Genomic DNA, 23,311 nt, shown 5'->3' on the forward strand with positions numbered 1-23,311 from the left:
AAACGCACCAAACACACCGTGCAACTCAGGAAATCGATTGCGTTTGCGGGGCATAATCCTTCAATGCATCGTTCAAATCTTTACCGAAGCGTTTAATTGCTTCTTTCTTTGATTGATCACGTGGTCACAAACCCATCGCCGTGTGGCCATCACCGAGGGACCATCAAAAAAAGGAAATGGCGATGATGGCACAGTGAAAATGGGGTGCCCCAAGTATTGTTTTAATAGCACCACCCAAGTTCGACAGGCCTTCCGCCTGTCGCACTGTGTGTTAAATGCTTGCATTTGATTGAAAAGTTACCACCGCAACGAGACAGCCGGCAGTATAAACACTGGACTGGCACACGACTACTGGTAAGGTGGATGGCTTGAAGGGGAGGGTTAATCGTTACAAAGACGCGGGGTTTTCCTCTCCGCTTCTCTGTCTCCGGAAGTTTGGCTACTGCTGCCGAAGGCGTTGATGGCGTGATGGATGGCTTTCGTTGCCTAGTGGCCGGTGAAGTCTCTGATTTTTTTTTGGCTGCCCGTTGTTTGATGTTGCTAATGTTTATACTTTCGCCGGCGAGCGTGTTGGTTTATTGTTATTATTTTCATATCAGCAACCACTGCAACAACGCGATCGATGAAAGATTACCTCATCGAAGTAGAGGATGGTACGAGAAGACGAAAAGCTGCCAAACTGCTTGGTTTGTGTTAGCTTTGCATTCACAGATTGGGGCTACAAATATGTATAAGTAGCAAATGTTCTTCTATAAACTAAAAAAAAATCAAGATAAGCAATTAAACTTGCTGGGATTTGTGTTACTAAATTGAGCGCTATTCATACTTCACCACACACACAGAACGGAGCAAATTGTTCCACTTGTCTGTAGATCGTGATAAAATCATCTGCACAAAACCATGTGCAGTTTTTCCCTAATAAAACTGCAGGGAAAGGGAAATCATTTCCTATTCATTTGGTATCCTTTTGACAAATAGTTTTCCTCCTTCCCCTTTTTCATTGCTACGGTGTGCCGATAGTGATCGGATAGCAAGTGCGTGAAAAACACATCAAAATTACTTTGCAGCAATGTTAAAAAATACTCTCCGAAATAGGGGTTAAAAACAACCCAGCCCAAGACTCGCACCCAATCCTTCAAGTGCTTTATTAGCAAACCAAATTCAGGAGCAAACAAAAAGCAAGCAAAAAAACAACAAATCTCTCCCGTGCGCTTATCCCACGTTCTGCTTCTTGCGCTTTAAAGAGGGAAAGCATTTAGATTTGCATCGCTTTTCGCTGGATTTGGAACTGTGCGCGAAAAAGGGGGAGAAGAAAGATTCCAACCCTTGCCAACCAAACCAGGAAGCACCAGGAACCAGACACCAACCTACAGCTACACCGAAACCCGAAACATCCCGACGCACCACATGCGCCAGTTCCCAGACCCGCGTTTTGCGCACCAAGGGCCGGTACGCGAATGGTTTTTAGCGCACTCAGCAAACAACGCAGCGCAGCTGAGGGAAGCATCTATCCACCCGCAGGCGCACGCAGGTTACGGCGGGGACGCAGCGTCCGGTGCGTCTAGCTAAAGTGCCCGCTGAGAACCGATCATATGTTTTTGCGCACTGCTACAACAAATCGCTTTCACCTCATCCGCTTCGTTTGCTTCCGAGTGATGCTCTGCGCAGGGGAGAATATGGAGAGAAAGAGGGGCGAAGCATTTTGCACCGCACATCAACCCACTGCCCTTCGCACTAGTCCGCACTAGTGGTGTTTATTTTAGAACCGAGACGAACATGCAGGTGTTACCGTGCCTAAATCCTTAAAATGCTAAAACCACCATGCCGCGTTCCCTGCTCAACTTCACGTCCCTTTCGTTGGTGCTGCGAATGCTTGCGAGGCAGCCGGTGCAGCCGGTCGGTCCCCTGGTGGTGCACACGGCTTGCAATAATAGAACGATTTTCCCGCTCACCCTTCGCGTTGCGCTGTGATTGAATGTTTGCACAGGATGCGTAAGGGTGAGCAAAACCCGAACAGAACGCTGTGCCGGACGCAAACTAACTATCTTTCTGCTTTCGTACCACCACCATCAAACAGAGCGGTATCGATAACTCTTCGTACTCGGGTCGGACGGGCAGGATCCGGTTGGACCGGTCGTTCAGTTGGTTCGGGTTTGTTGGTGTTACAACATACATTTAGGGGTTTTTGGCCCGCAGTCACAGCCGCGCTTCTGGACAGCAAAAGTTAATTCCCCGTAACCACACGCACGCGGATGCGGAGGGAGCCAAAAATTCATCATCCGCTCTCTGCGCCGGACGGACAGGCGTGCATAAATAACATTGAGGCGCCCCTCTCTCTGTCTTTTAGGGCTACATACAGAGTATGATTGTTTAATTTTTTAATATGATTGTGCTGCGCTTAATTAAATGTAATGGAATATTAATTTAAAACAAATGGGGTAACTGGGGTTCGTCGCTTGCACCAGCGTTGTTGGTGTTTGTTCGCCGTAGGTTGCTAAGATTGGGCTGAGGTTTGGGCAGAACGCCCTAAGATAGGCAACCGGCAGTACACTCTCACTTTCAAGCGCATCTACCTGCAGTGTGAGCCGAATGAAAGCGAAAGTGAGCTGTACAATGAAACAAAGGCGATGTGGTGCGTGTGTAAGGAAAAATGATTGCCCATTTTTGAACGAATATGATAAAACATTGAATATAATTTCCCAATAATCTTATATTGTTAGTAGATTAAAGTATTTTCTTGGCTCCAATTCTTCAACTACACAAACTATAGTTTAAACTAGTAAAAACTGAGCTGACATTTTACCTTCTCGACATAAAACACATGTTAGACAAGATCATGTTTATCAGTATCGTTTGCATCTAACCTCTTCTTGAACAGGTAACCCAACGCGTATGATACGAACTCAAATTTAAATATTTACCCATCCATCAATAGACAAAACCTGAAGCTGCTGCTATTGCCTAGCATGGTGCGATGAGTGGTCAACGCTGTATCCATCATCATCTTCGAAACAACAACAACAAACACCGGTGGCAATCCCTCCACAATCAAGCATTAAAAAGAAGAAAAAAAAACTCAACCCTGTGACCCTTTTACCCGGTGACCCACCGGCGGCGCAACATCTGGGACCATTCGGGATCGGGGCTGCTCTCGCATGATTGAACACTTACACCGAACCCCCCCAACAGCATAATCTTATCAAACGCAACGGGGAAACAATCACACAAAGTGGTGGTGAGGTGTGAGACGACCAGTGGCCAGTAGCAAACAAATTATGATGCTCGCGCTCGCGAAGAAGCATCACCCCTAAAAGCCGCGTTAGCGTCGGGCTGAAGAGTCGAGCTCGAGGATAACTGGTTGGTTTCTTGCAATTTTCCACTTGAAATGCGGTGCGCGCACGTGAGATGCGCGCGAGTTCGACCGATAGAGGCCGTGCGATCGTTTGACATTTAAACTTTGTGGCCAGTGAGCACGGCATGGCGACGGGTCGCGCACATCCGAGCATCGATCACACGCCGACGGCGTGGTGTGGATGAGTGTGGAGTGTTTTGCCACGATGTTTGATGGTTTGCTTCCCTTTTGGTTTAATTGATGTTATTTATTGGTTTGCTAGAAGGTGTTTTTCGCTTAGGGTGTTGACATTAGGGCTAAAGCTTTCCTGTGTTTACAAATAAAATGTATTAATCATTCAATTAAATGGGCAATTTTATGTCAACTTAAAGAATCGTTTTGATACGGTAGTGAAGCTATTCGAAAATAAATTGCATTCCTTCACCGCAACGGATGTCACTTTAGCATGATTCACTGGGTGCACAACGTGCCTTTGTGCATATCATTTGCACGATCACTCACTGGTACAGCCCAATGTTCATTATTGTCCTCTGCACGTGCACTTCTACATCCAACACAGCGCAGTCAGATTAGGTTGTAAATGAGAAGATTCACTTTATTCAATGAAGACATTCACGTTTTGCTTTTAGACACATTCCCCTTATCTATTCAATCCGTTAAGTAGCTGCACACAGCAGTCCATCGAAGATTCATTTAAATGTCAAAGTTTACTGCTCTGTTTTGCTGACTGCCGAGACATATTTTAACATAAAAATGTCGAAAAACACCAGTTTTTTGCTATGAATGCAATTCTTTCTTGCAAAGCTAACACAGCAAACAAACTCTTGCAAGTAGATTTGTACAATTCGTTTGACCTGTTTTATTGTTTTTCCATGATTTTCTCCGCAAGATATCCAACTAAAGCTTAACCCTGAAGCGAACCGGCGCCCTATACCCTTTACAGCTGCTTCACCATTGGACGGTAACCGTTCTCGTCGGCAGTGTAGGTGACAAGGTATCGCTTGCCATCGTTGTCGGTGTACTCGTACGAGCCGCTGACCGAGATTGCCTGCACATCCGGATCGGCGGCCGATGCCTTCAGCTCAGCCATTTCCTCGCGCTTCTGCCCATCCGACTGTTCGTAGCTGTACGGTTGGATGTACGGATTAGACTTCAAATTGGCAACACTTGGCACGTTCGGGATGCTTACTTGAACTTGTAGCTTCCATCGACGTTCATCTCCTTATCCTCGGATACGATGGACGTATCTTCTGCGAGACACAGACCCAGCAGGCACACAAAGGCAAACACAGCGACCTATAATGAGGGCACACGATTATTACATCCACACACCGAGATCTTCAATTAACTTTATCATGAACTTTAAACTTACAAATTTCATGTTGAAGCAGTTTTAGAACAAACGTCCAGAGGCACTACCAAAAGAACGCAGGGATTACGTTAAGTCAAAGCGATAACACTGTGGACGACTGACATTCGAACCCTTCCAAGGCGCGCTTTTATATGCGAATTTGGCGTGCTCCGAAATCTAACTCTCTGCCATTCTCGGGAATCGCTGGGTAGGAGTTAAGCCACCGTAGAACCACGGCCCATGTCCCCGCGGTCCACGGTTTGGGTCATTTATTGTCACCATCATCATCAACATCGCTATTGAATTGAACCCAGATGATGATCAAACTCGATTCTTCCCTAACCTACTCCCCAACGCAGGACTTTCTGGTTGATCTGTTTACCAAGTTCTTCTCTCCCCCCGGAGGCTCATTTTATGATCATTTCATTTCCCTTTTCAGTACACTATTCGCTTTACCCCCGAAGCGAAATGAAAAAAAAAGTATCATCGTCTGGCATCATCGTGCGGTATCATCATCTCGAGCCGAGCCCCAGCCACACGCTTAATGTTCCACCTCGGTTTGGATGATATGAAGATGAGCAAAATCTTTCACGACCCACAAACATGCTCTTCCCCCTCTTCCCTTTATCCCCTTGTGTCTGACAGTAGACATTGAAAATTCGGCCGACCCGGTCAAGGATGTAGCTCGCTAATTTACGACCCTGCGCAAAGTTCAAAGTGCGTGGAATTAGAATTTCTAATGGATATCGCTACGCTTTTCGGCAGAGTGGCTGAGATGACAGAGTCTCGTATGCAAGGACCGCGTTCTGGCGCCTACGTCATGCCGTTCGGGTTTGCCGATTGCTCTGAAACTCATCAATTTGCCGCAGACCGTAAAATTGAGTGTTATCGTTGGGTTGGAATTCGTGCATGGGGACAGGTTTAAGTGGTACCGGTTTGAGCGCTCCAGCGAGTATGTGGAGGAGACATTCGCACATCATTACATCAGAGCAGACGGGTTGGTTATTTGGCTAGTAAAGAATAGACATCGATCAGCTTAATGTCTTGCCACTTTGTGTACATTTGTGATCAGGTCGAATGAAATTGATTATGATCTTCATAATGTATAAGACTTTTAGCGAAGAAAATGATGCTATAACAGCAAATACTCAACCGTCCACGAAAGGTTGTAGAATGCCATCTAGACTGAAACTTGTCTAAAGACAGGAGTGACATTTTGAGACTTTACAGATCACAGACACTGCCATCAAGTATGTGGTCTAACAAAATAACTTCTACGGGTTCAATTCTTGAGAGGATCAAACGCTAGAATATAGACAAGTCCATGACTCATATAGGCCTAAACATCAGATATTTCCAAGCTATGCTATGCGGATGTTTCAACGGACATTAACAATCGTTGGGTGAGTTTGATTTTGCTACTTCTGGATGGATGGTATTACCTTTATAGCCCAATCCTTAGTTGAAATGAGCTACTCTCCGTACGGGGTTGTCTCGGCTCATTCAAGATTCAGTTTTGAAACGACCGTGAAATTGATTACGCTTGAATTAATTCACCCATGATTTTGATCCTATCAGCCTCTCAATTCTTAAATATTGATTATTCTTTTCTTAATCCTCTGTATTCAAGGCAAGATCTAACAAAGCTATTGTAATATTTTAAGTAAAATTGTTATTTTTTAATCATCCCTCGATAAGCCAAAAAATATTCCCTAAATTAACATAACTTTTGCAGTGAAAGTGACTTTGTTTGCATGGTTCTCTTTCTTGTTGATCGCATGTTGTTCTTCCAAGCTCACCAAAGATGCATAAATTCCTGCCAAATTTGCATAACCAAGATGTTGACCAGAAACAGGAAGCTCGTGTGTCTGCCAATAATTCCCACCATAATCTAGTGTGTGCACTGTTCTAGCAGCTCCTTCCCGAGCTTGCTAACGAGAATCTTCTTTGTCACGACCTTGGGACAACAAGAATCCTCCACGCGCATACACAAAGAGAGCGAATCAGCAAACGATAACAGACAGCTAATAGATGTGCAAAAAAACATATCCCAACCGGCGCCATAAACAGATCTGGTTCACTCATTAACCCGCAGAACCGGACTGCCACCGGTCTACCGGTATGATAAATCAAAAGCCTTGAAAACGAGGTTCATCTTCTTCCAGCCTTGCTCCAAAACACCTACAACAAACAAAAGTGATAGAGAAGGGGGTTTAAAGAAACTAAACACACATGTCTCGCCAAAATCGAACGTCACTGGGAGAAAAAAAAAACAAGTTCATGTTTAGGAGACTGCTACCAATACTACTACCACTACTACTACTGCTGAGTGTTTCTGCTGCACCGGTAGAGATCCATCTTCGACCACGTACGAGACAGTGCTGAAAGGTTAGGTGGCCCATTATCTGAATTCCGTCTAGTTCTTTAGTGGCAGGCACATTCCACACCGTAGAGAAGTGTTTCGTTAGTTTTCGTCGGAATATGTCTTGTTTTCCCTCTCTCTTCTTCTTCACTGACTGATACTGATAGAGGCTTGAGCTGTAAAGCTATGCAAAAAAAAGTTATAACACACAGACACATACGATCAGGCGAGGATCACGCCGGAATCTGTATCAGTTTGGTGCGGAATTTGAATTAATGTAAGGTCAGCTGGTGTGGTTTTGCTGGTGGTTCGGGTTGAGCCGTATCGCGGGTCGGAAGATGTCCAGCGGATATATAACCCAGTGGGACCGGCTAACCAGTACATTGTACCATCGAGCATCGTCGTGAAGAGATCCCAGCAAAAGCTTTCTTTAAACAAACAACAATGAAGTGCCTGGTGAGTGGTAGAACGTAACGAAAGTGCTAGAACCTAGGAGCAAGTGCTTTGCGAGTGGGAATCATTGGAGAAAGTGATTGAATTGTAGCGAGTCTACGACATGTGGATTGTCGTTCTTTCCAATTGTACCCGTTGTTGCTTAAGTTGTTTTATCAAACTTTATTCCCAACATATTGCAAACCAGAAAACGATCAGGATGCAAAATTCATCTCAGGATCTTTCAAGACGATCGTATAGCGTCATCTCAAGCTGGTTGGCAAATTCTCCCGCTTAACCGTCAGGCATCAAGTTGACAGATTGCTGCGTATAAATATTATGATAGCCACTTATACCATAGATAAAGCTTAGCTTGCGTGAAAAAGAATTCACAAGGTCACGATGGGATTAAAAATTTCAACCGAAAACAGAAATGAAATAATACCACACGAGACAATGTTGTGATCGTTGCTTTGCTTTATGTGCCCAAACAAGTCATTCTCTTAGAGGTTTCGCCTATTGCTGTTTCCTTTCGTGTTGTGTTGATCGCTATCCAAAGCGATCGATTTTCATTGCCAATTAAGCAGATCGCAGACGGTTCTACTGTGCAAAACCAGGAAGCCGTCAACACTTCCGCCATCTGTTTAGAACTCTCGCCTTAATCTTTCATCCTTCCCCTTTCTAGATCGTTCTCGCTGCCCTGATTGCCGTTGCGGCCTGTGCGCCTCAGGGTGACATCGCGCTGCGCAACCTGGACATCGACCATGCCGGCCTGGTGGACGGTTCGTACAGCTTCAGCTACGACCAGACGGACGACCACAAGCGCGAAGAGTCGGCCGTGCTGAAGACGGTGAAAAACTTCGACAACGAGGATGTGCCAGCGCTCACCATCACCGGCCAGTACGAGTTCACCGATCCGGACGGCAAGCGCTACCTGGTCAAGTATACGGCCGATGAGAACGGATTCAACCCGACGATCACCGAGGCCTAAGCGCGGCGCACTGTACCACCATTTCCGTTGTCCGTGTTTGTCGTGCCTGGTGCTGGTTTCTTCCTAGAAGATCGCCACCGTTCGCCGACCGTACTCAAAGTATTGCACGGCGAACGTTAAAACAAGCAAATGTTGAGGTAGCAGCCGACACAAACACACAAATCCAGTGAAGAGAGTTTGTAAAATTGATGTAAAATAATACAAAAAAAAGTTTAAAATTTCACAAAAAAACGCTTCGGTGTGTCTAACAATTTCTTTGGGGCAGTTTGGAGGCGTCTTTGTCTCTGAGAGTGAAGTATTTTTGGTAACATATCTTTCTAAAAACATCACGAAAACACGACCTTCAAAGAGAGCTGCCAGATATGGGGACCTCTTCGGGGTGACGAAAAGGCATAATATCATCATCGTGATCATCGGGAAGCATCACAACACACTGTGCGCGACCCTCGATGCCCGGCTTAACCAACAATACTCACCGCCACAAATATCACCATCGATCATCCTCGAACGCGCCCGAGCACACACGCGCTCGAGTGTTTGATAATTTGAGGTTGATTTGTTTGCCTCCTTTGGCTAGCAATCGGCACCGATCGACCACCGGCGTCTGGCGTGGATGAGGGTTTAACTACGCACGCGCCCCATCTGTTTAACCTATGCACATGTACTGCCTCCACTCGGTTGGCGATCGTGTCCGTTTTGTAGACGAAAGGGGTTGCCGTTCTTTTTTTTTGTGTGTGTTTGATGTGCTCTGGCGGACTTATAGCAAGGGGTCGTCTTACGCCATCGCGCCGTTGTCGTCGTGCCGATAGTGTCATGCGTGTTATGCAGCAGCTCTAGCCTAGCTGTTAGATGCGTTTCCTATTCTCACACTCACTCCTCGAGAGGGTGTAACTGCCTACCTCATGTGTGTGTATGTCGCCATTGCTGAAGATGCAATTTTGATGATGAATAGCAAATCAAATGATATGTATAAAACCGTACAGTGCCATCGCCGAAAATAAGAGACCTTGAGGGAAATTGATGCACAGCGGAAGATTATTGGAGAAGCGAACGATCTCCAACACGATGGGGCGCGTGGTAATTGATTGTTGCCGATAATGAGATGTGTGCCGTTCTCACATCTCTTCACGCTTATCTCACCGGAATGCTTTTTTTATTGGGAGGTTTTTGGTGGAATCTTGCAAAGGTCACACCACGGCGACGAGCACGATCGAAGAAAGACTTGAGATGAGAAACGGAAGCAGTAAAGAAGAAGAGCGTACTCACCCCCGAAACGGACACAGTAATCATGATTGAAGTTGTTCAATTATTGCTCGCCGCAACGTTGTGTGGCTTTTAGTAGCTTTTTTTTCTATAGTACCGAGCACAGCTGAACGTATATGTTGGATGTTTGAGACAGAAGCCGGCTACCGGCGGGCGTTCGGTCATTACTCTTGTACCGGTTGGCGATTTGTTTTTTGCACATTGCGGAAGGCGTTAATTTTTAAACAAGCGCGTCTTCGACGTAATCCTTCCCGGCGAGCTGCAGCATGTATCGATGTGACAAGCTTCTTTACATTTTTTGGGCATTCTGTTTTGTTTCTTTTTTCATGGTCAGCTTTTGCAAGGGGGACGATGGTTGCTGGCCAAAAAAAAATCTCCCCAAACAAGCAAGGTTCTCCGCAAGGTAGTTTATTTAATTGACAAACATTTTTCACAAACGCTTCAAAGATAAACAATTAACACCGCACACACATGTATGCTAACGAGAAGCTTGTTGATAAATTGGCAGTTTTAGCTGCCGTAAAGCTGGGGAAGGTAAGATGTCGTAGATTGCAGCGATGGGAATTATGCATCGAATCGATGCAAGTGCATCGGGTGCGGGCTGTTGCGATTAGAAGTTTTAAATAAACGATTAAAAACTAACGAAGGAATATACGTTTGAAGGGAAAGATTATTGTGTTTGTTGTAAGAGAAAGCGAGAGAGAGAGAGAGAGAGAGAAAGAGTGCAAGATGTTGTCACCTACATGCTAATTTGTAAATGTGCATAATGCACTTAAAGCTAAGCGGGCGAGCAATTGCATGCTCCAGCTGCAGTTGCTCAATCGATTGATGCTTTTATACTAATGGGAATGAGTTTGGGGTTATGTTATGCAAATTTTTACGTTTTATTGACTTCAAGGACAATTCATCAGTTTATAAGATACAGAATTGTATGGCATGTTTCTATACAATTTGCATTTTTCAAGTAGTTAATAGAACCATTTTTTTGCATTTTATCAATTTGGAGTAGCGTAATTGATCTTTATGTTTAAACAATTAGAAGAGTCATTTTAACTGAGGTTTAAGTAGCCTAAAGAGACTTTATTCGAATGGTAGTAATTAAACAAATAAATATAAAGAACATAAAAAGTACATTTATTGTAATTACTGCAATTGATTCTTTGTCCTTTTAAATTGTTAAATCCATTGTTCCGTTTTTGGCAATTAATTACGCAACGGGGACAACTACATCGACTCCTCGTTTGCAGTCAAAGCAGTTCATAACGCTAAAACAAAAGCGACTGACCTACATGAATGGGTAGTCTTAGTTTTATAGCTTTTCTTTAAAATTTCTGTGTGATTTTGCACCTTCACCATCGTTGACTCCCGTGCGATTAAACCTTTTCTTCTTCGGCTACTGTAAACGATCGTCCTCCAACTTTTGACACCCCTCAAATCAACTCACCTTATACCACATGTGTGGCATCAATCGGCCCATACTCGGTGTCCGTGTACGTGCTCATCTTCCCTGCGATCAAACACCGTTCGCTCCCACCATCATCAGCGGTGCGGTACCGCGTGCAATGCTCCTTCCCAGCGCTACCACTAAGCGCAACCACACAAAACACATGCAAAACAAGCATAAACTCCCAACATCGGTAGTAGTGGTGGTGGTGATAAATTGCGGCCATCGGTATCGTCACCTTAAAGTTGCCTCCTACCCCCATCCCATCCCGATTACCTTTCTTTTTACGGCCAGTGCCTTTGCGCTGACCGGCCGCTGCGTCCGGTGGCAGTATAAAAGGAGCCGCGCAGCATCTTGGACGCTTATTATTCTGTCCGCGCGGTACGGCAATCGTGTCCAGTACACACCCTGTGGTCGTCCTGTGATTAGCGAGTGAGATTTTGCGCCCAACATTGCTCCCGTGCTCCCGGTACTCCAGGAAACGTTTTATTGCAGCCGTTGGATTATTCCCCCGTGCGGTGTGTCCGTGTGTATCGTCAAACCGTCAGCATGAAGCACGTGGTGAGTTTCAACGTGACGATTGTGGCAGATGAAGCTCTAAGTACGGTGTAGGCGTTACGTGCAAAAGTGAACAAAAGACAATTGATGTTGATGAAAAGTGCTGTGGGTGCTGGAATGTATTTTTTGTTTGCACCTGATGGTTGTGTAGTATGAGGCGGCGACAGAAATGGCTGACATTTTTGGTGGTGTTACGTTGGACAAGTGTTGCTTATCTTTTACATCACAAATGTGACTACAGACATATGGCGGATATGGCGGTATATTAGCTCATAGCTCATACCTCAAGAGATCCATTGGAGTGTGACGAACTGGTTACTAAACGTGGAGAAATTATGAAATTGGAACTAAATAAGTCATTTTCACTCAAATAAGCTCAAAATTAGATAAAGAATGTATTTCAATAACAAAACGTATAATGTTTAAATTATTGTATTCAGTCCAAAAACTGTTCTTAGAACAAAGAAAAATGAGAGAAATACTTAATGAAATATTTAATAATTACTCTTGTTAAATATGAGTCACAATCAATGCGATTGAAATTGATGTATTAAAACATGTCTCACTCACGAACATTAAAGAATATTTGCTAAAAGTTCGTGAAATGTTCAACATTGCTTATTTTGTGACGCAGGATGCCCACGGGTTCTGCCGCGGGGTCAACATAAATCAGCATTATCAGAACAACATTAGCCACTCGCTGGAACATCGCTGGTTCCGACCAGTTCGGCACAAATGTCACACAAGATTACGTCGCTAAAGATGCGAACTAATGTCCAGCTATGCTATGCCCACGCAAAGGCGTAAATCCGCGCCGTAAAAATGTTCTAGAAATATGAACTGCTCATTGACACTATCTTCATTTCATTCTTGTTCATTCATTCCCTCCCGTTAGATTGTTATTTTCGCTGCCCTGGCCGTGTTCTGTGCCGTTAAGGCGCAGGATGAGGTACAAGTCATAAGCTTTAACAACGACAACAACGTCGATGGAAGCTACCAATTTGCGTAAGTTTCAACCCATGCTTTCGCATGAAATTTATCCCTTTTTGATTGTTTTTGCACTATCGTTGTGGCACTTTGGGGGTATAACTAATGCAATTTTCGTTAATCTTTGAACTGCACAGCTACGAACAGAGCGACGGCCAAAAGCGGGAGGAAAAGGGTGAGCTGAAGCCGGTGGAAGGATCCGACGAGCCAGCCCTGTCCGTGAAAGGTTCGTACGAGTATACCGACTCCAATGGACAGCGATACCGGGTGGACTATGTTGCTGACGAGCGAGGATACCGCCCGACGGTGACCAAGCTGTAAGATGCGGAGACGGTACAACCTCGCCATCACAAGCACAAACACTCAGTGAGATTCAAATGCCACAAACAGTATGTAAAAAAAAGTGAATAAAGTTGTGAACAATGTAATCTTTATATTTGCTTCTCTTATTGCTCTACCAAAAGAAGAAGAAATCAATGAAAGAAAGCAAATTCGTCCGTTTATTTTAAAACTCAAGCATACAGAGGCTTTTATCCCGAAAGTATGCAATGCTAAACGTAACGCATATTCAGTAGTGATGGGAAAACATAGGTTTTAGTCGGAATCAATTCCGGATAGTATGTCCGGAATCGGATCTGAAATCGGCTCCGGTATTGGTTCTACAATCCGCTCCGAAATCGGAATCGGCTCTGGAATTGGAATCGGCCCCGGAATCGAAATAATCTTTGGAATTGGAACAGGCTCGGCTTCGAAACGAAGTCGGTTTCGGCACCTCCATAAGAATAGGCGTTTGGGTCCCGGGGATTCCCGGACTGATTTCGCTTCCTAAACATCTTATTTCAAAGCAATAACTAATTCACATTCTGGATCTTATTCCATATCTGGAGCCAATCCTGATTCCGTTACCGGTGCAAATTGCGATTCGCAAGTCGATTCTGATTCCGGAGCCGAACCCCAGAATTGGCTCCAAAGATAACTTCGGAATCGGCTCGGAAGTCAACTCCGGAATCGGCTCCAAATTCGGCTCCGGAATCGGCTTTGGAATCGAATCTGGATTAGGAATCGATTTCAGCATCGTATTGACTTGGGAATTGATTCCGAACACGGAATCCGATTCGGATAGGTCCGATTCCGTGCTCCCACCACTAATATTCAGCATTCCGTAAGTTCGTCGCTTGATGTCACCCGAAGTCTTTCGTTCAAGTTTCCGTTCTCATCAGCAGATGGCGCCTCTGTCTCGATCGCCTAAAGTGCCATCTGTTGATTGCAAGCGAAACTATTACGAAACTTCAACATTGAACAAAGCTTTAAATGCTTTTGCTATAGTTGTAATTAAATGCTCATTGAGGTTTAATTTTTTGTGCTTGTCTATTTTAATATTCATCATTCTTCGCATGCTGGTGTGCGCTTAGGTACCTTTCACTACACAAAAAAAGCCAATCAACAAGTGATTCAGGCAAGCAGGGTAAGTGATCTTGAACTTTTGTCCTTCGTTTACAAAGTCCGCAAACTCGTAGCGATTTAGAAGGTGATTTCCTTCCTTTGTAAACATTAAAATATCATATGCTCAGATCATTTCTAGGTGAAGCGCTCGTTTATTCCATTCCATAAGAATTGTAGATAATATTTGTCCACCTTTTGCTTCACTGGTCTGGTCAGCCAACCAGCGAAAGCAACACCGTATTGGAGATGCCTGCCGGAGGAGGCTTCTCTACGATGCGGTACCCATTCTCATCCGCCTCGTAGCTGTACTCATACGTTTCGCCATCGGTCCCGATGAAGCGATACACTCCCGTCACACGCAAAATGCCCGTCTCGGGGTCGATGGTCCCTTGCTCCTCGCGGAACTGGCCATCCTTTGTTTTGTAGGAAAAGCTGTACCCATTTTCGTCGCGCACATTTTCGAAGTAAACGAGCTCCGGATCCTGCTCTCGTACAGGGGCGGCAACGGCCACGGTCACGGTCAGTGCAACTGTCACTGCCGCTATGATCCACGATTTCGGATGCTTAAACAAGAGAAAGGAAAAAGAGATCACCAAATATTGTGCACGCTCGCTTGATAAGAAAACCGTGTTGTCGCTTACCATCGCTACTGGAGTCCGTTGTTATCCGTCCGTCCTGTTCGCAACAGCGATAAGTCAATACTAAAAGATTCAACAACCGGCTGCTGCGCTGCGATGCGCTGACGATCGTCGGCTTCTTCGTTTCTTGTGGTGAATGGTGCCAAAGATGATACGCATTACGACGATCAAGGTTATGCTTGTGGTAGGTGGTACAAAGACATGCACATGTATTTACAAGTTAACACAATTTTACTTACGCACATGCTAGACTTTTTTTGTAATATTCTGCATTCCGTGAGTTCGTCGCTTGATAGCGATAGAAGTCGTTTGATTTGATTTTTTTACCGGTAAATGAAAGCCGTTAAGCAAAATTAATACGATAAATAATGTTTCGACAACGTTTTACTTTGCCTTTTCAAATTAAATCATCGAAGATAAATATAAAAAGGTTCCTCGAAGCATAGGTTATTTACTTACCGACTTATAGTTTTTGCTTTTCAGCTAATGTTCATTGTAACGTAATAAATTTTAATTTTTATCATTATTTGTTTACTGCTGTGCTTTGGGGTAGGTTTGGCTATAAAAACCGCCTACTTGTAAGCTATTAAGGCAAACGAGCTAAACGAACTTGAACTTTTGCTCCGTGTTGAGTCTTGTAGGCTATCAGCTTTTAGATAAATTTTAGACACTTTACACTACACTCAATTTTCCTTGTTTATTTCTACATAAAGCACATTCTTAATAATTTTCAGCGGTTATCTTCTTCACACCTTAACCGACGAGCGAAAGTAACACGGTATTGGAGATGCCGGGAGCGCCTGGCAGCGGTGGCTTACCAACGATGCGATACCCGTTCTCGTCCGCCTCATAGTACACCTCGTACGTTTCACCGTCGGTACCGATGTACTTGTATGACCCTGTCACACGCAAAATGCCCGACTCGGGATCAATGTATCCCTGCTCCCGGCGGCTCTGCCCATCCTTCGTTTTGTAGGAATAAAAGTATCCTTGATCATCACGCACGTTGTCGTAGTATAGTATGTCAGGTTCCTCTTCTCCAACGGGCGCTGCCAGGATCGCGGTTACGGTCAGTGCAACTGCAACCGTTGCTAGGATGCACTTGTAGGAACGCTTAAACAGAGATCAATTTTTAATAAAAGATAACACCGTCTTGATCACGCATTCGACAAACAAACCGCGTATCTTACCATCGTTGCTTGAGTCCGTCCTGTTTGCAACAGCGATACATCAACACTAAAACATTTCGGTCTTTAGCATCTGTCTGCCTGTCAAGGTTATGTTTGCCGGCGATACCAAGACAAACACATGCGCTTATAACTTAAGCCAAGCGTTTGCTGTAAATATTGGTGAGCTACTTATCAAACGTGTTTCAACTATTTCGCTGGGGAATAACCCTCATTTCGGTGCATCGCTGAATGTTGCTGATGTCTCCATCCACATTCTCCAGTGAAAAGATGCCACTTCAAGGCCGCTCAGTCGTGGTAAAAGACAAAAAGAAAACCGGGTGAATCTTTCTAAAAATAATTTCGGCATTTTGGACTGTCAGTTTGACTAGATCTTCCCAGCGAGCAAGGTTGGAACGAGAATTTGCTCTGTAGATTTGATAGAGTTTTGGCTGGCTGTTCCTGTTTAAAAAAAAAACATGAAGAATCAGGTTAGAGAATCATAAAAAAACACATAAATACGAGTATTACAACGTTCTTTTCTGCCTCACAGATTTGTTTCCTTCTTTTACTCGTACCGCTTTCGCGCGGTGTCGGCGGGGCACCGGCCCAAGGAGTTGATCCAAATTTGAAGAGCTTCTACCACGAAGCGGACGACGAGGAGCAAATGTTTTCGTAAGCACCACTGTGTTGGTAAACCAGCCAAAAGCAACTGTTTTGTTTGCCCTGTCCACATTCTTCCAGCTACAAAACGAACGACGGCCAATCACGCGAGGAAACGGTCTCCTGGGATAAAGACACGGGCAAGATTGTCATCTCCGGGTGGTATCGATACCTCGGGCCGGACGGTGTCCTCTACACCGTGCAGTACGTGGCGGACGAAAACGGGTTTCAGCCGCTCGGCGCCCATCTGCCCGGTGCCGATCCGAACCCAGATTTGTACGCCATTTCTACCCCGTTCGCGGGTGGAATCTCGAAAACCGTGCTCCTCTCGCTGGTTGGATAAACGGTCAAACCAGGTCGTGGGCGGTGCGGTTGAAAATTGGCGTAAAATTCTGCGCTTTCCGGTTTTTGCGCTTTTGGTTGTTGTTTTATATAAAAAAGTAAAAATTGTACTGTGGGCAGGATATATCCCCTCTCATGCCACTGCGTGCGAATGAAAATCAATAAAAATTATCGCCACACCGCTGATCAAACGGGCGTACCAGGCAAACTTTAACGTTTTGGCACCGTGTGTAGCCGTGGTTTTGGACGTTATGTGTTAGTCAAACCTTCGCGACGCTAGAAACAGGTTGGACGCCTTTTATGTTGCGCTGTTGTAGTTTAATTCTCCATCTATCATGTATCGAGTGAGTGTTTGATTTATACGCTAGAAAAGCAGTTAGTTTGAAGACTTTTTTTTAATATCTGAACATTTTAGTATTGTGTGTGTCTTCTTGCCTTGTTACTGGCATCAACGCTACTGACCGACGCCCGACCGGCGATGGAGAAAGACCACAACTTCCACTACTATGAGATAATAAGCACTGAAAATGGGCAATTGTTTTCGTACGTGTTTAGTTCCACATTACTAAAACAAAGAAGAATCTATTTTATTAACCATTTATACCCTTTTTTGCATTTTTAAAGCTATAAAACGAAGGACAATCAGTGGCGCGATGAAACAGTTGAGACCGATCCCAAGACCGGCAAGCTGATCATCTCAGGCTGGTACCGCTACGTCGGGCCCGATGGCGTCACCTACCAGGTCAAGTACGTGGCGGACGAGAATGGCTACCGGCCGCTCGGGATGCATCTGCCCGGGGCCGATCTGTCCGATCCGACCGCGTTCAGCGTGCTTACGCCACTCGTCGATAGTGGCGTTTCGCGAACAGTGCTTCTATCGCTAGTCGGCTGACATCAGCAAACGGGGGCGATATAAATTACAATTTTGTGCGTGTGCTATTTTAAATGCGGTTAAATTATGGAAATCCTATCTTTAGTAGTTTGGTAGGATTAGCAACGTGGTATTGATAGTATTAAAATTTGAAGACAAAAAATGAAACACGATACACGTCGGAACAAAGACGAACAGCATTGTGGAACCTGTCCCTGTCAGTAACATAACCGATCACCGCGCAGCGAGCGTTGATTTGTGAGTTCGCTTGCTGGAATCATACTCGATTAACATCTCCTAGGATCGTTCGAAGGCAACGACCTTGCTTGAAACGGCTCTTCGGGGGCCTCTTCGCTTCTCGGGCTTGGGCAACGACAGACGCACTAATCAAGCGCTATCGCACCCATCGGCGAGCATCGGTTTTTGCTAGCTTTTGCGCAGAAGCTTGGAAGCTGCGTAGACGTGCTGAGGGTGCCAACGAGTGTGGTTGTTGTTTTTTTTTTTTGTGCGAAGAAAAAAATCTGAAACAAAGGAGTAAAGCAGTTTTATTTTTTGTAGAGAAAGATTCTAGGAAATAAAATGCGTGCGGTAAGCTTGTTGTTTGTTCGATTGTGATGAAGCAAGAGAGAAATGATTAAACAAAACATTCTTAATCCCCTCCTCTATGTGGCAGATTCGTGGTGTGCTTCTTTGTGTGTTTGTAACGCTTCTTCCTGTTGTTATTGGAGCTCCAATAGGCGACGATCTAATTAGCTACGAAAACGTGCAAACCGATAATGGATATCGGTTCTCGTAAGTGTACCTTAGATTAATGTAATGCAATTTCCATGATAAAAAGAATCAAACATGTATTTCCAGCTACGAAACAAAGGATGGACAGGCACGGGAAGAGGTCGGTACGATCGACCCCAGCACGGGGGTGCTGACGGTAACTGGTTGGTACAGCTACCGCACGCCAGATGGCGCTACGCAGCGTGTTGATTTTTTTGCGGATGAAAATGGCTATCGAATCGTTGACCAACCGCCAAACGTTGTGGCACAATTCATACCGATGGTTGTTGCTGGTTCACCTATCGATAAGACGGTGCTGCTATCGCTCGTCGGATAGGGATATAATTTTCTTGGAACGTTGCAACAAAAATAATTAATTTTTAATAACAATATGTTACAACACAGAAGCTAACATTTGTCAAACAATGCACTATAGATAGAAAATAATAATAGTTCGCTTTCAATGGATTATCAAAGAGGCTGAAGTTAGGGTTGTTTTCCGTGCAAGTAGTTATGATATCAGCTTATCATATGGATAATTATTTATAATATTTAATACGCATAACATCACAAATGTGTGAATAAACCAATTTTAAAAAATATCAAGACCCGCTTGTCGGATATATTGAAAGGTTCGTAGCTTGTTTCCGGCAGGAGTCTTTTGATTATATTTTGAAATAGTAGCAACAGTTTTGCAAGACCTAATCTGGAAGTTTTATATTATATTCTAAAATTTAACATTGATGTTTTCTCTATCCATTTCAAAAATGATAAAATTTCAGTATCTCTTGTTAAGTAGATTAATACGATTAGCAATGCCATAAGGTTATTATTCAAAATTTGAGCATAGCAAAAACGAAAAGCGTTGCAAAAAAGGGGGAACGACCAACATTAAGCAACCTGTCCCGCTCAGTAGCAATAACGATCATCGTGCAATTGAGCGTTACCTCGCGAGATCGTCTGCCGGGATCATTGAAACCTACCCGATGAACCTCCCTTAAGATTGGTCCGAAGGTAATGACCTTTCTGGTACGGCTCGGCGGATCTTCGCCTCTCGCCTGGGACGCATTAATCATTTCTAAATCTGACCCCTCGGCAGGCATCAGTTTCGCTATATTTTGCAAAAGCTTTGAAGCTGTGTAGACGTGTGAAAGGTGCTGACGAGTGCGGTTCATGTTAGCGCAGAGCAAAATTTGTGAGTGATATTAGAAGAGTTTGGGAACTTGCTTTTACTGCACAGGAAGGGTTCTAGTGAAGAAAATGCGTGTGGTAAGCTTGTTGTTGATTTGATTGTGCTGATTCTTGAAGATAATATTACATTCTTTCCTATTTCCAACATCCTTTGTGGCAGATTTGTGTGTTTCTTATCGTGTGTGCCACGATTACGTCTTTTATCATTGGAGCTCCAATAGGCGACGATCTAATTAGCTACGAAAACGTGCAAACCGAGGATGGATATCGTTTCTCGTAAGTGTACATTAAGTTGAATTGAATTTCAGAATTAAATTTCAAAACTGATTAAAAAAAATCGTCTATTTCTAGCTACGAAACAAAGGATGGACAAGCACGGGAAGAGGTCGGTACGATCGACCCAAGCACGGGTGTGTTGCGCGTGACGGGTTGGTACAGCTACTACACACCAGATGGCGTTATGCATCGTGTTGATTTTGTTGCGGATGAAAATGGCTATCGAGTCGAAAGCGAACCGTCGTCCGTTGAGGAAGAATTCACACCAAATGTGGAAGCTGGTCCTATCGATAGGACGGTGCTGCTTTCCCTTGTTGGATAGGGATATCTTATAATCTGATTTAAATTGAAACATTGCAACAAATGCTATTTTCAATGACAGTCAACATCTCCAACGAAAAAGCTATCAGCTCAGAATGATAAAAAAGCGTCAAAAATGCATTAGATAATATTAGATCACTTTCATCGGGTCGTTAAAGAGGCTATACTTTCAGGGCTGTTTTAGGTACAGGTATTCAAAATATCTACACATAATAAGGGTAATCAAAAGGTTAACAGAATAAACGGGTAAATAAAATTGCATAAATTACCATGTGATGCGTAACTGCAATTGTTTTAGTCATGGCCTTCTCTATATTTTTATGCTGTCGAATATTTAAATTGGAAGGATCTATTGTTTGCAATTTAGTTGAAGCAGTTTCGTAGAAGTTGCTTGCTACTACGTGTTTTATTTTCATGTTCTCTCTATCTTTCTATACTTAGGTGACTTATTTATGTTTAAACTAAAACACTTCGAATGATCTCAACCCCGGCAGTTCTATCCCATCAGCAACGACAGGAAAGCTTTCATCCTTAAATCTGCATCGCGAGCGTTTCTTGTCACCGTTCGTGCCCGATAGCCCTTCTTGCCGCTTGTGTACATGACCATCACCATCGTGCCGTCCTTATTCTTGTACCCATACTGGCCCATCAGCATCAGCTCCTGCTCGGGCGTTCCATCGTTCACCAGCATACCGACTTCCTCCCTAAACTGTCCATCACTCGTTTCGTACCTTTTGTGAGAAAGAAAGCAGAACAAAATACGTCACACTGCACTAGCAACAAGCTTCAAGCACTTGCGACCACTCACTTAAACCGATACATTTCCTGCCCGTGGATACTTTCGTAACTGAGCAGCTCGGTATCCTGATCCGCATCTGACGACTCCATCGGAGCACATTTTGATACAGCTAGCAGCGTGCCTAACGATACTACCACGCCGATAAGATTCATGATGAGCACTGGGCATCAAACTATGTCCTACAGCTTCTTAAAACTACCATTTTGGACATCGTTTTGCCTAACAAAGGTGTGATTGAGCGGGTTGCGAGCGGGGGATTTTGGAATAAGTTAAACAACATCGAAACACAAAGGTTTGAAGTGACAGCTCAAGGAGTACACGGGGATTTAGGCATGGCCACGGTATGGGTGCACACACGAGCGCACAGTGGATGATGAGCTTCGATCAACGCTGATGAGAACACATCAAACACTGATGGCTCTATTAGTAGAAGGTGTGGTTTTGGAGAATACAGCATAGAGCAGTCTAAAACGTCTTCATTAAAATACTTGCAACGAACAAAAAAAGGAGGATGCAGTGAAGCATTGTTCCTCCCAAGAGCACTTCAGCCCAACAACTCTTCACCAAACACTGCACCAAAGGTTGTTGTGGTTCGCCAAAGGCATAACGCAAAGGCTCTTTCCATACGTTTTGCTCGGAACACATTCGGAACGTTTGTTCGGAGTGAACTGGTTTTAAAGCTACCTTTCAACCTCGAACCGCGCACGCCTGCTACGATAATATGCTAATCGGTTTTGCTGGTTCGCTGTTAATTTTAACTCCGATTTGATAAGAGCGCGATGCGTGTCAGATCACTTCCGTTACATAAGCATTGCTTCTGTCTGGCTGCAGACGCAAGGAGGCGCCAAGCAATTATGTTGCGATAGATAATCATTCACGAGCAAAAAACAAAACAGATGGAAATGAGAGTCAGAAGCAGAGAAAAGTGTAAGGAATATTGTGGACTGACTTCAACAATTGTCGGATCTGCTGGAACTCATAGAACGTTCCCCCTTTCAAGCTTATGCAATGTGATATGATGTTATCCAAACAAGCGCAGTACGATTGCATTCCAGTGACCTCATTTTATGTCCTCCTATCATGCTAATCCCTCTTACCTTTGGGCTGGATGCACAGCCCACTCGAAGGGTTGTCGCCATGAGTTCAGCCCAGCTGATCGAACGAGGACCAACATTTAGATTACAGCTGACCGATTAAATGCCGTCCGGCGATGAGCCCTCTCTCCCAAATGTGCTCCAACACAAACAAACACTGGCGCTTCCCTCCCACGTGCTACGGCCCAGCTAGATAAGGTTGCAGCAGCACGCCGGGAAGGCCACCAAAAGTCAAGATGCCTCCCCGCCAAAGAAACACCAAAATGCAAGCGTGCCCGTGGACACCGCCATAAAATTGAACCGTAAAACTTGCCTCACCTCACGCATCTTACCCACGCATCATACACAACAAACAGTTTTGGGGTGTATTTTTTTTTTTTGGCTTGGTTTGCTCAGAGTGTGTCCCCGAACAAAAAAACACTCACACACAGAGATGACAACTAACCGAGCTTCGAAAGAAAGGTGACAGAGAGCAGAAAAACAAAATCTCCTTCCTTCCAAGCCAAACGAGCGCATCGCACCTACGATGGGAGGGATGTAGGTCGAAGGAGATGTAAAATACCGTCACACAAACGCAAACACGAATGGGCTCAGGCTCCAAAATATGCGATCTCCGTCGGCAAGCGCGAGATGATCGGCGATGTGACGCCAGGAGGTCAATTCGGAGGTGACCGGTGTCTCGGCGGCGCCCGCTGATGCACGCTGACATAATCGATGATGCATCGCCAGCAAAGCAACTAGTGGATGATGATGATGATGATGATGATGGTGACGCTCAAGATGGTGATTATCTCGATCGCGATGTTCACTAGCCAGCAGCGTCCTTCCCATTTAGCTCGACCCAATGTCAACCAAGGCTGTGCTGAAAGTTCCCTTTTTAAAAAAACGGTCCCAAAAAATAGTCCGATTTCCCAGAAGCCCGCTTTGTAACTTCCCTTTTTCGTTAAGGCTGCCTTCAAATCGATGGCCTGAGCCTCTAAGATATCTAATCATTCT

The 23,311-nt window shown here is 44.5% G+C and overlaps 10 protein-coding genes across 12 annotated transcripts; 6 read left to right on the top strand and 4 right to left on the bottom strand.

The window, feature by feature from the left end:
• Nucleotides 1-4,183: 4,183 nt before the first annotated feature.
• Nucleotides 4,184-4,816, bottom strand: LOC120897420 (endocuticle structural glycoprotein SgAbd-3-like). Its single transcript, XM_040302314.1, has 3 exons — nucleotides 4,725-4,816; nucleotides 4,542-4,648; nucleotides 4,184-4,476 (listed from the first exon to the last, which is right to left on the bottom strand). The coding sequence occupies exons 1-3, from the start codon at nucleotides 4,731-4,733 to the stop codon at nucleotides 4,290-4,292; spliced, it is 303 nt and encodes a 100-aa protein (XP_040158248.1). The 5' UTR covers nucleotides 4,734-4,816; the 3' UTR covers nucleotides 4,184-4,289.
• Nucleotides 4,817-7,432: 2,616 nt separating this feature from the next.
• Nucleotides 7,433-8,719, top strand: LOC120895777 (larval cuticle protein 16/17-like). Its single transcript, XM_040299394.1, has 2 exons — nucleotides 7,433-7,521; nucleotides 8,183-8,719. Exons 1-2 carry the CDS (start codon nucleotides 7,510-7,512, stop codon nucleotides 8,486-8,488), a joined length of 318 nt encoding a protein of 105 aa, XP_040155328.1. The 5' UTR covers nucleotides 7,433-7,509; the 3' UTR covers nucleotides 8,489-8,719.
• Nucleotides 8,720-11,544: 2,825 nt separating this feature from the next.
• Nucleotides 11,545-13,176, top strand: LOC120896417 (endocuticle structural glycoprotein ABD-5-like). Its single transcript, XM_040300520.1, has 3 exons — nucleotides 11,545-11,756; nucleotides 12,649-12,758; nucleotides 12,878-13,176. Exons 1-3 carry the CDS (start codon nucleotides 11,745-11,747, stop codon nucleotides 13,059-13,061), a joined length of 306 nt encoding a protein of 101 aa, XP_040156454.1. The 5' UTR covers nucleotides 11,545-11,744; the 3' UTR covers nucleotides 13,062-13,176.
• Nucleotides 13,177-14,315: 1,139 nt separating this feature from the next.
• Nucleotides 14,316-14,956, bottom strand: LOC120896416 (endocuticle structural glycoprotein ABD-5-like). The gene is made up of 2 exons (XM_040300518.1): nucleotides 14,825-14,956; nucleotides 14,316-14,746 (listed from the first exon to the last, which is right to left on the bottom strand). Exons 1-2 carry the CDS (start codon nucleotides 14,825-14,827, stop codon nucleotides 14,396-14,398), a joined length of 354 nt encoding a protein of 117 aa, XP_040156452.1. The 5' UTR covers nucleotides 14,828-14,956; the 3' UTR covers nucleotides 14,316-14,395.
• Nucleotides 14,957-15,492: 536 nt separating this feature from the next.
• LOC120896415 (endocuticle structural glycoprotein ABD-5-like) lies at nucleotides 15,493-16,738 on the bottom strand. 3 transcript variants are annotated; one of them, XM_040300517.1, is made up of 3 exons: nucleotides 16,566-16,738; nucleotides 16,012-16,449; nucleotides 15,493-15,934 (listed from the first exon to the last, which is right to left on the bottom strand). In XM_040300517.1, the coding sequence occupies exons 2-3, from the start codon at nucleotides 16,012-16,014 to the stop codon at nucleotides 15,575-15,577; spliced, it is 363 nt and encodes a 120-aa protein (XP_040156451.1). In that variant the 5' UTR covers nucleotides 16,015-16,449; nucleotides 16,566-16,738; the 3' UTR covers nucleotides 15,493-15,574. The 3 variants fall into 3 exon arrangements, with proteins under 3 accessions (XP_040156451.1, XP_040156450.1, XP_040156449.1); XM_040300516.1 differs by having other exon boundaries at nucleotides 16,539-16,654; XM_040300515.1 differs by having other exon boundaries at nucleotides 16,519-16,635.
• LOC120896412 (larval cuticle protein 65Ag1-like) lies at nucleotides 16,376-17,200 on the top strand. Its single transcript, XM_040300512.1, has 3 exons — nucleotides 16,376-16,478; nucleotides 16,541-16,662; nucleotides 16,732-17,200. Exons 1-3 carry the CDS (start codon nucleotides 16,467-16,469, stop codon nucleotides 16,991-16,993), a joined length of 396 nt encoding a protein of 131 aa, XP_040156446.1. The 5' UTR covers nucleotides 16,376-16,466; the 3' UTR covers nucleotides 16,994-17,200.
• Nucleotides 17,010-17,905, top strand: LOC120896411 (cuticle protein CP14.6-like). Its single transcript, XM_040300510.1, has 3 exons — nucleotides 17,010-17,336; nucleotides 17,408-17,535; nucleotides 17,617-17,905. The coding sequence occupies exons 1-3, from the start codon at nucleotides 17,328-17,330 to the stop codon at nucleotides 17,882-17,884; spliced, it is 405 nt and encodes a 134-aa protein (XP_040156444.1). The 5' UTR covers nucleotides 17,010-17,327; the 3' UTR covers nucleotides 17,885-17,905.
• Nucleotides 17,906-17,954: 49 nt separating this feature from the next.
• LOC120896413 (larval cuticle protein 65Ag1-like) lies at nucleotides 17,955-19,240 on the top strand. Its single transcript, XM_040300513.1, has 3 exons — nucleotides 17,955-18,451; nucleotides 18,537-18,655; nucleotides 18,722-19,240. The coding sequence occupies exons 1-3, from the start codon at nucleotides 18,443-18,445 to the stop codon at nucleotides 18,969-18,971; spliced, it is 378 nt and encodes a 125-aa protein (XP_040156447.1). The 5' UTR covers nucleotides 17,955-18,442; the 3' UTR covers nucleotides 18,972-19,240.
• Nucleotides 19,241-19,353: 113 nt separating this feature from the next.
• Nucleotides 19,354-20,711, top strand: LOC120896414 (larval cuticle protein 16/17-like). The gene is made up of 3 exons (XM_040300514.1): nucleotides 19,354-19,903; nucleotides 19,986-20,101; nucleotides 20,177-20,711. Exons 1-3 carry the CDS (start codon nucleotides 19,895-19,897, stop codon nucleotides 20,421-20,423), a joined length of 372 nt encoding a protein of 123 aa, XP_040156448.1. The 5' UTR covers nucleotides 19,354-19,894; the 3' UTR covers nucleotides 20,424-20,711.
• Nucleotides 20,712-20,821: 110 nt separating this feature from the next.
• On the bottom strand, nucleotides 20,822-21,766 carry LOC120896420 (endocuticle structural glycoprotein ABD-5-like). Its single transcript, XM_040300529.1, has 2 exons — nucleotides 21,231-21,766; nucleotides 20,822-21,153 (listed from the first exon to the last, which is right to left on the bottom strand). The coding sequence occupies exons 1-2, from the start codon at nucleotides 21,371-21,373 to the stop codon at nucleotides 20,919-20,921; spliced, it is 378 nt and encodes a 125-aa protein (XP_040156463.1). The 5' UTR covers nucleotides 21,374-21,766; the 3' UTR covers nucleotides 20,822-20,918.
• Nucleotides 21,767-23,311: the final 1,545 nt, after the last annotated feature.

The sequence above is a fragment of the Anopheles arabiensis genome, chromosome 2, assembly GCF_016920715.1.
Source record: "Anopheles arabiensis isolate DONGOLA chromosome 2, AaraD3, whole genome shotgun sequence".
In the NCBI taxonomy this organism is placed as follows: Eukaryota; Metazoa; Arthropoda; class Insecta; order Diptera; family Culicidae; genus Anopheles; species Anopheles arabiensis.

Coding starts and splice junctions, on each gene's coding strand:
- LOC120896420 (XM_040300529.1), bottom strand. CDS start 21,373: ATGAATCTTATCGGCGTGGTAGTATCGTTAGGCACGCTGCTAGCTGTA. Junction 21,154..21,230: donor CAGGAAATGTATCGGTTTAA/GTGAGTGGTCGC, acceptor TTCTCACAAAAG/GTACGAAACGAGTGATGGAC.
- LOC120897420 (XM_040302314.1), bottom strand. Junction 4,477..4,541: donor GATGGAAGCTACAAGTTCAA/GTAAGCATCCCG, acceptor CCAACCGTACAG/CTACGAACAGTCGGATGGGC.
- LOC120896413 (XM_040300513.1), top strand. Junction 18,656..18,721: donor GATAATGGATATCGGTTCTC/GTAAGTGTACCT, acceptor ATGTATTTCCAG/CTACGAAACAAAGGATGGAC.
- LOC120896412 (XM_040300512.1), top strand. Junction 16,663..16,731: donor GACGAGGAGCAAATGTTTTC/GTAAGCACCACT, acceptor ACATTCTTCCAG/CTACAAAACGAACGACGGCC.
- LOC120896411 (XM_040300510.1), top strand. Junction 17,536..17,616: donor GAAAATGGGCAATTGTTTTC/GTACGTGTTTAG, acceptor GCATTTTTAAAG/CTATAAAACGAAGGACAATC.
- LOC120896417 (XM_040300520.1), top strand. Junction 12,759..12,877: donor GATGGAAGCTACCAATTTGC/GTAAGTTTCAAC, acceptor TGAACTGCACAG/CTACGAACAGAGCGACGGCC.
- LOC120896414 (XM_040300514.1), top strand. Junction 20,102..20,176: donor GAGGATGGATATCGTTTCTC/GTAAGTGTACAT, acceptor GTCTATTTCTAG/CTACGAAACAAAGGATGGAC.